The sequence below is a fragment of the Pezoporus occidentalis genome, unplaced genomic scaffold (genome assembly GCF_034315485.1).
Source record: "Pezoporus occidentalis ecotype Australia unplaced genomic scaffold, CSIRO_AGI_Poc_V1 ctg102, whole genome shotgun sequence".
Lineage (NCBI taxonomy): Eukaryota > Metazoa > Chordata > Aves > Psittaciformes > Psittacidae > Pezoporus > Pezoporus occidentalis.
Window position 1 is genome coordinate 109,285 of NW_026912801.1, and position 16,249 is coordinate 125,533.

At 46.0% G+C, this 16,249-nt stretch overlaps 1 protein-coding gene across 3 annotated transcripts in view; it reads left to right on the forward strand.

Moving 5' to 3' along the window:
- The first annotated feature begins 695 nt into the window (after nt 1-695).
- Nucleotides 696-16,249, forward strand: part of MLXIP (MLX interacting protein) — a 46,142-nt gene continuing 30,588 nt past the window's right edge. For all 3 annotated transcript variants that reach the window (XR_009963904.1, XM_062613904.1, XM_062613908.1), the window contains exon 1: nt 696-1,137. Coding sequence is in view for 2 of the 3 variants with exons in the window: in XM_062613904.1 (XP_062469888.1) it covers nt 767-1,137 (371 nt within the window). In the remaining variant the exon portion in view is untranslated. The remainder of the gene's footprint in view (nt 1,138-16,249) is intronic.

A 16,249-nucleotide genomic window follows, 5' to 3' on the forward strand; every position in this document is an offset into this window, starting at 1 on the left:
GCAATTTACTGCATTAGTTTAAAGCCATTAAATGTTCCGAGCGCAGTCACTCTCATCATGCTTCAGCCAGCTCCGGGCTGTCCTCTGCGTCTTCTCATGGTCATGAGTCCCTTCAGTTTAGGAATGTTTTCTGAGCCCCTTGACATCGTCCTGCTGGATGGGAATGCCACGCTGGAGCCTTTAAACCAGCATCCCTGGGAGAGGAGTGAGGATAGCCCTTGAAGCGATAGGGCCGGGCCAGCAGCAGCATGATGGCTCAAGGTGACTTGAGGTGACTGACTGATGATGGGCAGTGGTGCAAGGGGAAGGGTGCAGCGTGGTGAGTGTCACGGCCATCTGTCGCGTTTGTGTGTGGAAGGAGGCGGGATGGTCCTGCCCTTCCCTCCTGTGGCCGGAGGGAGAGTGGGCTCCGGGGCTGCCGTGAGGGAAAGCGACCTGCGGGGTGGGGTCATGGCGGGCTGCGGCGTCCGCTGAGGGAGACGGCCCTCACGGGCGCTTCCTGGTGGCCTTCGGGGCGGGCGGCGCTGGCCCGGGGCTGTCCCTGAGGGGACGCTGCCTCAGGGGCGTCGAGGGGAAGCGACCTCGGGGTGGCAATGGCGGGACGGGCCCTCCGCTGCGGAACCGGGGCTGAGGCGGGCGCAGGCCGCGGGGGAGGAGCGCTGCCGCTCCGGCTCCTTTAAGCGCGGCGGCGCGGCGCGGCGGGGGCCGGCCCCGGGGCGGAGGCGGCGCAGAGCGGGCGGCGGGCTCGGCCGGCGGCAGCGGGGCCATGGCCGCCGACGTGTTCATGCGGCCGGCGCGGCTCATCGGGGCGGCGGGGCCGCTGTCCCCCCGCACGGAGCCCGACGAGGACTCGTCGGACACGGACGACGGGGGCGCCTCGCCGGGCGGAGGGCGGCGGTGCGGGCCGCGGCGGGGGCAGCCCCCGGGCCCCCAGATCATCCACTCGGGTCACTTCATGGTCTCGTCGCCTCACAGCGAGCACCCGCCCAAGAAGGGCTACGACTTCGACACGGTCAACGAGCAGACCTGCCAGACCTACCAGTTCGGGGCGGCCCGCGGCGGCGGCGGCGCCGGCGGCCGCCTCAGCATCGACGCGTCCCTCACGAAGCTCTTCGAGTGCATGTCCCTGGCCTACAGGTACCGACCGCCGGCCTGGGCCGCGGGGCGGGGGCCGGGGGGGGTGTGGAGGGGCCGAGCGGCTCCCGCAGTGAGTCACGGCCGCCGGGGGAAGCCCCGGTTGGGCGTTGCGGGGGAGACCTGAGGGCGAGGTGAGGTGAGGTGGGGTTTAGGCCTGCAGCGATCGGCTGGGGCACCCCCGGGGCTGCGAGGGCGGCGGAGCGAAGCCTTTCGGCCGTGGTACCCCCCCCCACGCGTGGGACTTCGTGTGGCCTTTGTTTTCAGCGGACTTGGGGATCCTGCCGGCTCTTGCCCTAGGCCTGAGCCCACGGCGGCCAAGCGTGGCCGGGGGTGGTGTGGGGTGAGCGGAGGGGATGTCATCGCCGCCTCACCCAGGCCTGGGGGCGAGGAGAGGCGCTTGGGTGGAGGGGGGGGTGTGAGGGAATTGGGACCTCATCCAGGCGAGGGACTGCGCGCTGCCCCTGCGGGCTCCCCGAGGCACCAGAAGGCGCTCAGCATCTCATGGCCGGGCTTGGAGTCAGTGTGGAGAGTTCTCAGGAGAGAGATCCTTAAAGGGCAAAGTAAACGCTGGTGCCCTGCTCCGGGTGAAATCGGCCAATTCTCCTGTTCCTTTTCCTCCTCCCCAGATATTATTTTTATCCCAAATACAAGAACGAGGGGTCTGTCATTGTTCCCTTTGTTCCGGTGGTAGTAGCACTTCCTGGGTTTATCTGCACCTTTTGCTCACACTTGAGTTTTGCTTTTCATCTGTTCCATAAGGCGTTATATTAGCATCTGTCCCCTTTGTTTGCCATCCAAAATGGAGGCAGAGCTGTAGAATAGGGGTGTTTTGGGAAGATGTGTGCCCGCTTGAGTCTTTTGTTCCGTGCGAGATAGCAGAAACTGGATCCAGTCTGATGTTCTCTACCCAGTGTGTTTTGGAAGCTGATGAAAAGAGATGATGGAAAACGCCTCTGAGCGTGTCAGCAGAGATACTGTCATTTATAGAAACCATCTTGGCTTCTTAAAAGAAAATTAACTTTGCCCACCTCAAATTCCTCTAAGTATTGCTCAGTGAAGAGGAAACAATAGAACTACCCATTCTGTACAGGTAGCAAGAAAATATAATGTAAGTAATCTTCTCATTTTGGTAATTTTTGCCAAACAAATGGTTAGTTACTGTCAAGAGGGTGAAAGCGAGATAAGGTGTGTGCAAGAATAGCCATCAGCCTTTATAGAACAAATAAAAATGTAAAACTTAACTAAAAATTAACCAGCCTTTGTTGTACAAGCTGAGCGGAACATGCAAAGGAACCACAAGCACCATGAGGGAGAGAACAAGACTCCTCATGCGTGTCTGCTCACTGGCCTCCATCGGCTTCATTTTATATTGTGCTTCCACAGTATCCCACTTGGGAGTTAAAACCAAGGATCACCTCTAATGCAAAGGAATAATTCTGTGATGCTCATCTGGCAATAGCGAACTCTGCTGTGGATGCATAAATTGAGCACCACATCTATTGTAGCAGAAATAATTTTATCCTGCTTGTTGGGGGTAAGGTGCAGAAAATACTCTACAGGGTACAAAAGAAAATCATGCTCTTAATGCTTCTGTGCTTGGATACCTTAAGGTTTGCTTCGTTGCAACCATGAAACGTCCTGCTCAGGTTCAGCCTCTTTACTCAGTGGCTTTGTGATCAGTTTTTAAAATGTGCTTAATGAACCAGTTGTAAACTTGGGTCTAAAATGGATTAAAATAATTTTGGAACATCTAATTTAGGGTGAGGATCATGGGTATGAAATGAGGAGTCATCTGTTTAGCAAGTGATTGATTTAGGTTGAGCTTTTCCGCCTTGGAAGCGGTCTCGCTGTCGTATTCTGCTCAGGGAACGCATGTAAATGGCACCTCCCTTTTGTGCTGATTTGATCCTTGTTGGCTTATGGGAAGTTTTCATCACTGTTGCCTCAGCTGTATCTTCCCTGTGGTTGTCTATGTGACCTAGCACTGAGAAAACACACAGACTCTGTGTTTACATTTTTCATGTTGCCTTTGCTGGATAGAAGTTCACTCTAGAGAGGAGTGAAGGGCCAACACCAAAAACTGTAACACAAAAAGGTGAAGAAACGTGGTTTCAGCTTTGTGGCTGTTGCAGAACCAGCAATGAGGGCGTGAGCAGGGATGATGCAGTTGTGTTAAATACAAACCCAAGGCAGTTGCTGTAACAGAGCTCTGTGTGTAATATTTATTTACACTTGACGCCTATTGCTAGTATTTCAGTGTTTAAAGTTTTAAGAGGCAGCACTGAGTTGTGTGGTCTCCATTGGTGTTACCGATGAGCTAGAAAGCAAAGTTTCTCTAGCTCACCTAAGTCATTACCTGGGATGGTTTATGTGACCAAATTTATGCTGAATCACGTTCACTTTGGGATATATGGTGTAGCCTGGGCTCCTTTGATTGTGCTTTAAAGTGTCTTCCTTTTAATATGGCTCTATGTTGTTAACTGTCAATTTAGTTTTTTTTAATGATAAAAAAAGGTATTTCTGAGTGGAGGGGAAATGATTCCCTCATGCCTTAGCGCAGTATAAGCTAACCTTCTGACTTTCATCAGAGCTGTTTCAGCCACATTTCCAGTTGCGCAGGTTCAAAATCCTCATTTCAGATGAGCTGTTTCACAGGGGAAAATATGACCATAATATACTCCCCTCTACAGTCAGGAGATTAAACCGATCTTCTAAAGCAATAAGTTACTTATAAACACCAGGATTTACAACAGGTATCACGCAGGCTGTGCTTTATCTAAATGTCACCCATTTTTCTCATGAGGTTGACTGTGGGAACTCTACCACACAGACAAAGGTAAAAACTCTGGTTTTCCTCTTTTAGCCCCTTCATCTCAGCCCTTTAAGACAGTGTGACTTTGTAGATCTTGATGTGTTTATGGTGACCTCTGGCAGGCAGACCACTTTAGAGGCAGAAAGATGTGAAAAATGAACTGTGTTCTGCAGTGTTCTAACCACAGCGTATCATGACTTTTTGTTTTCTGAGACTGGGACAGAGGAATTTTTCCTCTTCATTTTGGAGAGCTGTTATCTTCAGCAGAAGAATCATGTTCAGCTCCTTGTGGGACGCAGGCTGAAGCTTTACGTGAAGTGAAAAATTATGCTTTACCAAAGGCCACTGTAAACCATTTATTTCCCTAACAGGAGGTGTTACACTTCCCCTTAGAAAGCTCTGCCTTGGGAGCAGTGATGTAGAGTTTGTTTAAGGTTCAGAATCATGTTTGGAAATGCAGGTCTGCCTATTCTGAACTCTGTGTGTGGAGCCCTATGCTAGTTTATCTGCAGGGTTTGGATGCTGAGGTGAAAGAGGTAAACCATGCTGGAATAATTAATGTAATCACTGCAGGGAGTAGGAAAATAAAATGTGTTACTCCTCGAAAAAGCAGATTTAAGTTGATTCTTTAGTTATTTTCTTTACATACAGAATGGATAAGTGGGCAGACTTCAATTAGTGGTCAGTCAGTGTATCTTATTCATGCCCTGAACCTCTTATGTTGAGACTCTGGGAACCATGTAAGTCCATTGATTTTCTTTATGAGGTTTCCCCTCTTTGCATTGCTGGAGGGGGGGGATGACAATCTCTGCTCATGAGTGAATGGGCTAGTCAGTTGTGTGTGATCATGTACCTCATGTAAACAAAGCAGAAACTTTATTTTGGGGATTATCACAGGTACCAGTCACTTGCATTGTGGGTGTGTTCTTTTTAAACTGCTGTTATATATTCCTGAGTCAGTTGATGTCCTTCTTAGCGGTAGAGTAGATGAAGATGACTTTGTGGGCTACTGTATTAATAAGTACCCTCAGAGTTCTTTCACGTTCTATTAAGAGCTTAACGAATATGCCAGGTGGTGTTCTTTAGGTAAGAGTGTTAACACTGGCATTGGATACTTGTCTAAAACCTTCTCAACCCTGCTTGTGAAAGTTGCATGGAACTGGAGAGTGGGGTTTGGGAACGGTGACAAAGGCTACCTTTTGAGAAGCTTGCCAGGTCACTTCCAGATCTCATCTCTCCTCATTAGCAATATGACCCCTTCACTTCATGTAAGCCAAAAATACTCCCCTTCATCAGTGGATTGACATGAGGGATCAGCTTGTTCCAGAACACCTATGCCCCATATTCTTTGTTTATGCAGCATGTGTTTTGGGAAGTTCTTAGAAGTGGTGACAGCAGGTTTGAGATGAAAAACTTCCAGAATTTAGTTATGTATTTCACATGCTGCTTTAAAAACTACTCTGATAAAACCACCTATACTCATCCTATGAATTAGTCCTGACTGGAGCAGAGTTGCTGTTGTAAGTATTCATGCTAAAGGGTCATTTTGAAGCAAGGATGCTGCATTCAAAGTGCAGTATCAATCAGGACATTGTTACTGAGCCTCTTACCTTACTTAAGTCAAATGCTTGATATAGTCACAAGCTTTTAAGCTCTGTGTAAGATGCACTTTTAAATTCCACCTCGACAACCTTGAAGACGTGCAGAAAGAGTGCTGAGCTGTTCTTCTTTCAAAGATGCATTTCTTTTGCCTGTAAACCTTTAGTAGTGGCCGTGTGAGAAGGTCTTGGTTGAAATTAAGGTTTTGGTGTCCGCAGGGCTACATGTGAATTACAGGAAGAGAAGGCACATTCTATTTAGACAGGTGTAGATACAGGGATGACTGTTTTTTCTCTGCTCCTGGCTAGTTTGATGTCTCTGCAGGTCACAAGCTTTTAGTGCTCTCTGTGGCCCTGGCTGTGGAGGGTGTCACTTCAGAGGTGTGGTGACAGTGGTTACATTTTGCATTTAGAAAAAGAACACGTTGTTAATATAATTTTTGTTTACCATTTCATCTGCATGTTTCGTTGTTTTATGTTTTCACACAGAAAACAGATGTTACTTTATGGCTTAAATACAACACGGACTTCATAATCACAATTTTTGGTGGGTTTCTGAGGTAGGGAAGAGGGAACTTGTTTGTCCTCAGAGTGCCAGTTCTCAGGAACTTCTGCATGGTCTGGAAAACACTGAACTGTGAGACATGGAATTACTTTTAGTGAAGATTATGATGTGCTTTGAATGGGGTAGAGTTTGATGGCAACAGAAATGAACACATTGATTTCCAGTTCTCTCCCCTTTACCTGTGAAAATTTCTTTGTGCTGAGTGGCAAGAGGAGTTAAAGCCAAGAAACCCGAAATTCAGGTCTTAGCTTTACTCATGTTTTTCCACATGCTCCTTTAGTAGGTCACTGAATCATTCTTGTTTGTTACTTTCCCATGTGAGGGGGGTAGGAAATTCCATTCTGTTGGAAGGCAGAGTTGATGTACAGTCACTTGAGCAGCTGCTTATCTGTCTGTGTGTCCTTAAGCTATGATTAGTGTTAATCAAACAAAGGGGTATCTGGTGATGCAGCAAGCTGGAAAGGGGTGAGGAGGAATAAAGGGAGCTTTGTAGCCATATCGAGCCAATGGCTGGGCATTTCTGAGGTGGCAGAAGCATTTTAAATCTGCAATTAAAATGGGCAAGCTTGAAGTAGAGTGAACTCTGTAAGTTGTTACGTGTCAGTTGAATTTTTCCCTTAATACCAGTACTCAAAGTCCTGTTGCATAGAAAGCAGAGTTGAGAGGGCAAGGAGTTAGGCCCGAAGTTCACTGAGATTTGGAGTAAAATTAAGTGGATATTTGAGAAATGCATTGAATAAATTAGGTCGAGATAAAGCTACCTGATGGCTGATAGTGTCAATAGAAGTCAGAGGGATGAAAACAGAAAGAAAGAAGAAGATACTGTGAAGTTCAAGGCAAACAAATGACCTTCCAGCTGACCGGGTGGCTTTGTGCCTGAGTTAGTAACCTGCTGAACTCGTGAGTGAGGAAGCAGTTCAGCAGCAGGGTTGGACAGAATGGCAGCAAGGAAGGGGAAGTCTCTGATGATGATAGAGACATTGTGGAGAAGTGAGTTTGGAGTTTTATTTAGAGGAGCTATGATAAAAAGGATGAAGGTGAATGGGTGATGATGAGTTGGGGGGAGGAGAGTGTGCCATTGGCTTAATGTAGTGTTGTTCAGGGCAGGAGAACTAGGTATGAGAGGGAACACGGTATGGAAAGTCGGGGTAAATGACTGAAGGTGTGGCTGGTGTCAGAGAAGCCCAGTATTTCTTTCCCATCACAGATCAAAGCATGGGGGAGTTAGATAGGAAGGATTTCATGAGGGTGTGCCTGATAAGGGGAGAGAGTGAGCTAGATGGACCCAGATAGGGAAGTTATGGATCATTGTGCAGTAAAATAGGGGCAGGAGGGCTGGGGCTCCTTGTGTGGCTCTTACATTGCTGCTTTGCTTCCTTTTGCTGTTTAAGGTTTGCCTTTTTAAAACAAAACCACAACAACAAACCTTATCAGTTCAGAAACTTGGACCAGATCGGGTTTAACCTGGTATTTCATTTGTAATTACCAGACTTGCAGGCTATATGCTTGCTACTTCCTTTCCTTTGTATGCAAAAAATAATTGCATTTACAGTTTTCCTCAGCTGTCCTTTGATATTTGAACGTCACTGGCACAAGCAGTTTCTTTAAAGACAAAACTTCTAAGCTACTTCTGAGGAAAAAGGCAAACTTTCTCATCTCTTTGATGGCTATAGAAATACCTTACAGCTTTCATAGAATTTTCCTTTTGCTCTGGGAAGGAAACCTTTAACATGTCTATAAAACAATCATGAAGATGATTAGGAAAAGTCCTTGTTTCAGTTGCCTCCAAAGAAAATAGAGTTGGTTCTTTGTGTTTCAGATAGTGATGGAAAAACCTGAATGTGATTGTTTTTAGTGCAAGCTAGAATTACGCTATTGTCACAGTATCTGAAGCAGGAAGACTTGGAAAATGGGGTTAGGAAAAGCTGAGGTTTTCCAGAAATTGCCTCTAATAGTTTTACTACTAGAATAGAAACTCTAAACGTGGTCTTTTCAAGCTAGTCGTTTTGTTTGTTTGCTCAAATGGGTGTTGGAAGGTCAGTTTTGATTGTTTGTTTTGAACATGAAACAAGCTGACTTGTGCCATTCATGATATAATTAATATAGACATCTCTTTGTAAGTACAGCGCTATTTGCCATCGGAAATGTTGTAGTGTGCGTCTGCCACAGCTTATTTACTTTATGACACAAGCACAAAGCTTTTCGGTAGCCTTCGGTCTCTTGGCTTGGTGATCTTAGATAAATCAGCTAACTGCTTTTTCCTCCCTTTCTCCCTTCTAAAAATGATGAGAACAGCCCCGGCACTTCAGAGACCCAGCTGTGTGTACTGGCCTTTTTGAAGGGGGAAACAAAGGCATTAAGTGTAGAAGTGAGCTAACACAGGAGTCTAAAAGGAAGCCATATCAAACGTGACATTTCAGCTACAAATTTAAATAATAAAGAGACAAATGGAAGAAGGATTTAGGAGGGGAAGAGGGAGATGATGTTCAGCTTACTGACACCTCTGGTTAAAAGCAGTAGCTTTTCTAACAATGGGGAACCCTACAGATGCAAATTACAGGGTAATAAAACCAGGTATCTTGATGGTAATCATAATGCTTCTGGAAGGCAGCGTTCTGCTGACTGCCTTTGGCACTCTCTGAACTGCCTGTGAAAAGCGCCTGCTCCCTGCCCTGACTGGTGGTTGTGGTTCCGAGAGGCATCATTGCTTTCCTCATGCGGTCACCGAGGAGGTTTGGCCTTCTGGAGAATGTAGAAAAAATCCCCTTGCTTTTAGAACAACAGGAGCCACGTTATTCATAGAGGAATTTGGATCTTTCACCTGTGGGGAGTTGTTTATTGGGCTTGAAAGCCTAAATGACCCTGAGCTGTCGAAGGTTTAATGGCTGTGTGAGGCATGAACATGCTGCTCTGGTTGGCTAAAGGTCCCTGTCTGTTAGGGAACTGTCTTTACTCTACAAGCACAAGTGGTGAGGGCCCCTTGTCTGCTTTCCTCCCTTGGCTGGATGTGCTGCAGTTGCTGAGCTCTGCCTCACTCTGTTCAGTGGAGAGGTGGATTGAGCAGATGTTTGTCTACTCCAGCTCCTGTGTGGACAGTGTTTACCTTGCTGTCATTCTCACACATGTGGTGATCTCTTACACACCTCTTGCAGGTCTTTTACACGTAATACCTCTGAGGAGTGAGTGTTGAAGGAGAGCCTGGATGACACCTTGACAGCTCTGTTGCGATGTGAATGGTTTGGTTGCCTGCAGGGTTATCCCCATTCCCTTTCTGTTAAGTTTCAGTTTGTGCCTTAGGGTATACAAACTCTGGGTGCTACTTAAGAGTAAGCTCAGCAACAGTGAAACACTAGTGGTTTTAAAGTTGGACTGTCCAGCTGTGCCATCAGATGGATAATGGAAAATGGGATTGGAGAGGACCAGGCACAAAGTAAAGAACACGATTCTTGGTTAGTTAGCTGAACCATGGCCACTTGGAAGGTAGTTAGAGATACAAAGCCCAGGGTGTTAGGAGTGGTTCTGGGAGCTGCTTTATCTCCTTTGAGACTAAAACAAGAGGTGACAGGCCAGATGGGGAAGGCCTGCAGGCTACTGCTTGGATTATCATATAGCAGGGTATTAGTGAAAGAATGTGTTTCTCTTTAATTAGTGATACCAAAGTGCAGCCTGGAGATAACCTTTTTGACATGCTAAGTTTTGTGATGGACCCTATTGCAAGGAAAAGGGTTCAGATGTTTAAGAAGCTGAGCATGCTGCTTAATGAATTGAGTACTTATCTGAAGAGCACAAAGATTTCATTGACTTGTTAAATTTTAATGACTCGTTAGACAGCTTTTTGATCCTTGCTTTTGTGTTCAAAGCACATTAGCTACAACAGTAATGCACAGTTAGAGACTTTCTCATCTCTGCTTCTAGTTTACTTGATTTTTATAAGTGGGAATGTCTTGGTACAGAGACAAATGCTTTTTTTTTAATATAGCAGGATATTTGTGAATTTCCAGAGGTATCTTTATTGCTCATTTATAGCGCATGAGAGCAAGCACAGGGTATCTTTATGTGCTGTTTCTGTTTCTCTTTAGTTGCAGGTAACAGTATTTCCCTGTGCGTTCTCTCACTGATTCGGGAAACAAAGGATGGAATTTGGGGGGGGATGGTTCGGAGCAGAAGTAGAAGAGCTGAGGCTGCTTTCAGCTGAAAGAGCAGAGGAAGAAAGCTTGAGAGATTTACCCCCTTCGTCCATAAAGAGTTGTCTTTATACAAGTATAGGGATTTGATACTTGCTACAGCTTTATTTCTGCATGAGCATGAAAAGGCTTCTTCCATCAACTCAGCTGGGAGTTGAAAGGGTGGTCTTGCACTAGGCTTGGCTAGCACTTGAATAAGAACAAAAGTGAAGGAATTGAGCCTTAGGAGTGAGCAAGGGGGTAAGGAGAAGACCCAGATCGCTTTGCTCTTGTGTAATAGGTTCCTCCTTCTTGAGAAAGAGGATTGCTGTTATTAGTTTGGAAAGTGAGACACCAGATGCACTGTTTCTACTTGGGTCTTGTAAATCTGGGGGGAAGGCAGCAGCTCGCAAGTCTGCCCTGGTCTGAACCCTCTGTGTGGCAGGTCTCTGTTCCTCTGCACTGCTTGCCTCCCATGTTGTATCTACCCTGGTGCTCTTCTACAGTGTCCTTATGTGGATGCTTCAGCGGTAACTGTTGAGAGCTTGTGTGAATGCCAGACCATTACTGACATTAGAATAGCTGTGGTAAGTACAGGAACGTGGTCCTGGGGCTGTGTCCTGCCAGGCTGGGTGCAAGAGGTGTGCAGGACTGTTCTGTGCTGAAGAGTTTGTGTTGCTTCTTGTTCTGTTGCTTAGAACAGATCTGCAGCAGCATACATAGACAGGATGAGGCCTTTCCACTGATCCTTGCAGCAGTGAAGCCTGTTAGTCCAACTGGATCAGCAGGGTGTTTTTTAAGGGATATGTCTGCATCACAAGGTCCAAGGAATCATTGCAGAGGCACGAAGGATGCTTTTGCTGCTGGAGACTGTCAAGTTCCTTGTTTTTAGAACTCTCTAGCATGGGTTGTTTACTTGAAATCCTGGCCTCTGCTTCACTCTGCCACCCTGTTTACTCTCCCTTCCTGCAAGGTCCCATAGTAACGGGTGCTCTGCTGCAGCAGCCCAGCAACACTCAGCTGAGGTGACCTTGGCCAGCATGTCTGAGATCTCTAGCAGGCCTGCAGTGACTTCTCTGTTGACGGCCAGAGGACATCCCTACATGAGCTGGTTGTGCAGAACACTCCCCTTGTCCACATCACCCTGTCTGCCAGGGGCTTGGTCGTGTGGGCAGCGAGATTCTAGTGTAGGGCATGGGTTAGGCTCAGAGCATCAGAACTCAGGCCTGTGTGATGGTGATTGTGTATCTTTGGAGCAGCTGGAATGAACTGACATTGGGGTTTCACAACAGACCTAAAAATAACTGAGGCCCACTGTGCCTGTTTCCTATCTAACAGCTGCACATTCATGTGAATACGTGTGTGAGCCATCACAGGCTGTTCTGCTAAATTCTTTTTGCTGCATCTTGCGTCCAGATTTTAGGCTGCTGTTAAATCTATTTGCTGTCTTAGTTATTGACACTGTTCCCAAAGGGACAGGGACAAAATGGATCACGAGCTGTGGGGGAGCTTCGTAGTTCTTTGTGATTCTTTGAAATCCATGACTGCTCTTCATTGTCTGCTTATGCAGGCTTTTGGTTTTGGTGCTGTGGTATGACCCTTGATGTAGGCTGTGTTATTGGAAACCATTACTTTGCAGTGTGTCAGTAGCAGAAGTGACCGACAAGGTAAAAAAGGAAAGGCGTGCATGTGAAAGGGAAAATTAAACAGAAAGTTAAAAGGAAAATACCTGGGCTGTGGCCTGGCAGCTGTTAGAGAAACACCAACCAGGAAGAGGCCAGTGGAATTTCTTGGTGCATTCCTGATCTGCCAGCCAATGGATATGGGTATTATCTGCTGCCACATTTCCCAGAGCAAAGAATGAGATAATGTGCTGTTTTCTCGGATGGTTGGTCTCTGCTCATCTGGTGAATTTCTGAGTGTTTGTGCAGAAGCTGTAGCTGTTCCTTATCCATGGCAAGTCAAGCTCTGCTAGTAATACTTACAGTGATAACGGCCTGCACAGGGAGAACTCGTGGTATTTGAATGAGAGGGAGCACCACCTGATTCTGCTAAGCTGTGTTGTGGATTTAGGAATGGGCTCTGAAATTTGGTCATCATCAGCACGTAAAGGTCTGGGTGTAACATGTCGTGCTTCTCATGTTAGCTCATTCTGTATAGTGTCCAACGAAGGTATAAATGTTCCCTATATACAGTCAAACTCCTGCGTATTAATATCTGCACAGATACTTCAGCTTAGTCTAGCTCTCTGTCTGTCCCTGACAGGGTGGAGGTTGAGAGAGCTTGAGTAGAAAATCCAGTGGTGGCATGTCAGATGTGGAAAGCATGAAGCAGTGAAAGGGAGCAGTCTACTTGCTTTTGGCCTTTGTAACACAGCTTTTGAGAAAGAGAACTGAGAGGAAGGCTGGAAAAGGTTAGTGGCCTGGGAACACACACGCAGAAATGACTTTTCTGCATTTGAGGATATGGAACTTTCAGAAAGTAGGACCAAGTTAAGGGATTTGGGTATGGTTCTGAAATAATTTCATCTGCTACAGAGCCTGAGAAGTTTTTTGCATGTTGTCATCTTATTTCAAATGAACCTAGATTTGGGATGGGAGAACTGACTCAATCAAAGATCCAGGTAACCTCAAGGAGGAAACTGCACTTAGTTCGAGTAATTAGCAACTATGTGTGACACCTAAAACCTGTTGAAAATAGAAAGCAGATATTGCAAAATAGCCAAGAGCCTGAAGCTCCCGAAAGCTGGGGTATCAGAGTTGCTGCAGTAGTCACCATAGTGGCTGTTCTGTTAAAAACGTTTTCAAAGCAGAGACCTGCCAGAGCAATACACATATGCAATTCCCACAGGTAAGGGGTGTGGGGGAAAAGTGTCTATAAATGCAGCAAAAGAAGAAACAATGTAGTTCTTCCTGTTCTCTTTCAGGCAGTGAGTGAATGTAGTAGTAAATACCATTTCCCTTTACAGTTGAGAGGGGCTGTTGGGGGCTGGTTGTTGGGAGCATCATAACAACCATGCTTGTCCTGTTCCCCCTGTTCCCAAGCACCTGCTTATGTCCAGTGCTGGGGCAGAGCACTGGGCAACCTGGACCTTTGGTCCAACCTGCATGGGTGTTCTTACAGAGCAGGCGAGGTCTGATGCCAAGTACTGGAGTGAGCCAGGCAGCCTTGTAGTATCAGCTGTGGAAAAAATTCCAGGCAGCACTTGCGCTGTTCACTAACCTTTCCTCTAAATAAGAGACTTGTCTTTTGTCTTACAAAAATTACGGCTTCAGAGTGCACTCATTTGATAGATTTTGCTTGGTATAGAAACTTGTTTTCTTCAGGGCAGCACAGTACAATCTATGTCAGTGGCATTTGGTCTCTGGAAGCTGCAGATAAGCCCAGTTTGTGTTGCTGCATGGCTGCTTTCTGTGATCAGCTTTGTTCTGTGCTGCTGCCTTCCCTCATGGGCTGCCTGAAGGTATTGGATATTCCTCTGTATTGTGAAAGCAGATATATGTTTGTGACTTCAGTGACACTGATCTGAGTCATTCCTCCTGTGACGAAGGGGTAATCTGTAATCAAACTGCACAGGAACAAGAGGCATTCCTGCATTCTGGTTTGTCTCTCTTGCTGTATGAAATAGTTAACCCTTCATAGGAACTGTGTGACTAGATTTTGCTCATTTACTTTATCAAATCAGCAACTGTTACTGAAAAGCACAGCTCAACTTAGAGACTCTGTAACTATAAGCACAGAAATCTGCAGTAAAAGCCAATTCATTACTGTTTCTAATAAAGTTTTGGTCTGTGAAGGCTGTTGTTTAGGAGCACAGCATGGATCCCATCTGTTTTCAGTATCCACTCGTACAAGGAGAACACTAATAACCAGTAAAAATCTTTGCGGAGCTTAAGGAGCCTAAAATTTTTATTAGCAGTTTTTATTAGCACATTAGTAGGTTTGGGGTCTGCCCTCTGCGTGTGGTGATTAGAGGCTGTGGGGATACAGCAGGCTTTCTAAAGCAGGGAGGCAGAGCAGATGAAGTTTAGAGACATTGCTTCTCTGTAGCAATAAATGTGTAAGAAGTGCTCTTTACTTTTGAGCACTCTAAGGGACTCTACAAAGTGAAGGTTGAGGCTGATTTAGGGTGATAGGGCACATGGGAAAAACATGCTTCAGAGAAGAGACTTGTGTGAGGGTCATTCAGTGGTGGTTTGTTTTGCTTTTGGTAAGAGTCAGGAGCCCGCTGATACCCTCCTGTGTTTTACTTGGGAAGTCACCACTTGTTTGGGACATAAACGATCATGATCCATTTGAAAATGTGTTCTCACTAAGGGAAGGGGGGAAGTCTGAACTGATTTGCTGGTAGCTGTTTAAGCATGGTAGTTACTGTGAACAAAGAATGTCTTTATAAATTTATATTTCAATAAACCCAAGACCTTTCTCAGAAGCTCAGTGCATATAATGATGTCAAATACTGCTTTATAAAGTTAGCTGCTAGGAAACATTCATCAATGCCCTGAGCTCTGTTGAGCACAATGACCACAACCAGCATTATAAAGTAACAAGCTCTACTCTTCAGCGTGACTGGGGCTGCTTTCCTAAGGACAGGGCTGATCATCTCTCCATCAGCGTATGGAAACCAGTCATCCCTCTTGGTCTGTCCAAGCCTAAGTAGTCAACAAGAGCCATCCAGCATCAGTGTGGTAAGGATTGTGTGTCACCAGCATTAGCATACTTCCCCCTGGCCCTGTGTCCCAGTTACTTAATGAAGGGTCACTCACAGCCTTTCCTGCAGTGCTGCAGACAAGTCCTCCTTTTTGAGCTGGTGACCAGCAGTGAAGGTCTGTTTTCCACTATTCAGTCTCTGAATGTTCAGCCTTCCAGGGAGGCTGTGGTCTTTGGCTGGTGCACCCCAGGGAGTTTCTCCATCATGCTCGGAGATGTGGCTATTGCTGTAGCAGGGGTAGGAGGAAATGCTGCTTCACACAGGTCTGTGTGATGCTCACCTCTGACTGAGAGGCTGGTCTTGATGAAGGCATTGTCAAAGCATTTGTTTGCACTTTGATCCAACAAAGCTCTAAGTAGAGACTTTCCCTGTGAGGTGTGTGTGGCATTTTAGAAGTGCTTTTATTTATTTATTTAAACTCTATTTTTCCCCATTCCAACCTGGTTTATTTTAACTCTGGAAGGGGTTTTCTCCCTATATTATCTTTCAATGGGATTTTGGTTTTGATCTTTCAGTAACCTTAGTAATAATACAACAGAGCCTTTAGTCTGCTCCTGCCTTTTGTTTCTGGTTCAACCTTTACGTAAACTTTGAATAAACTGTTTGTGCTGTTGCAGTCTTGAGTCTTTAGTAACTGAACTTGGTATTAAGTCTGGGGTTCTTCATGCTGCAGACAGCTGGTATGAAAGCTTTGTGTCACAGGGGGAAAGCTGGGGAGCGCCTCTTTTTAAACACTTCAGTTGCTTGCAGAATAAGACCCCTGAAGTCTTGCAGTGTATTTATAGGATTGTAATGCTGTACAGAGAGTGTTACACTATCCTCCGTGGCAGAGGTGCCCGTTTTGGGTTTCTCTGCCTGTTGAGCATGGTAAACAGCTCTGGGTTCCTGTTGGTATGTGTGCTGCTCAGAGAGCTGTGCTGATCTGCAATGCTGATAGGGTTTGTTTGGGTTTTTCAGAAGCTCTGTGTGTGAAAAGTCTTTGAACCATAATTTAGGTGCTTAAAACAAGGTCCCAGATCATCAAATCTCAATCAGTTTATTAATTTATGCTAAGGCCTTAACATTCAAAAGGATCCTGACTTGTTCATAGTTCTGTGTACAAGAGAGTCCTTGCCAACGTCCTTTTAAATGAGAAGGAAGATGCACTGGACAGCTGTCTTCCAGTGCAGATGATCAGAAACTGATACAGCTCTTTGTAATGAATATTCTGATCTGAGAAGGTTGGTGAAAAACCAGTGGCAGAAACCAAGTTTTAGGAAGAAG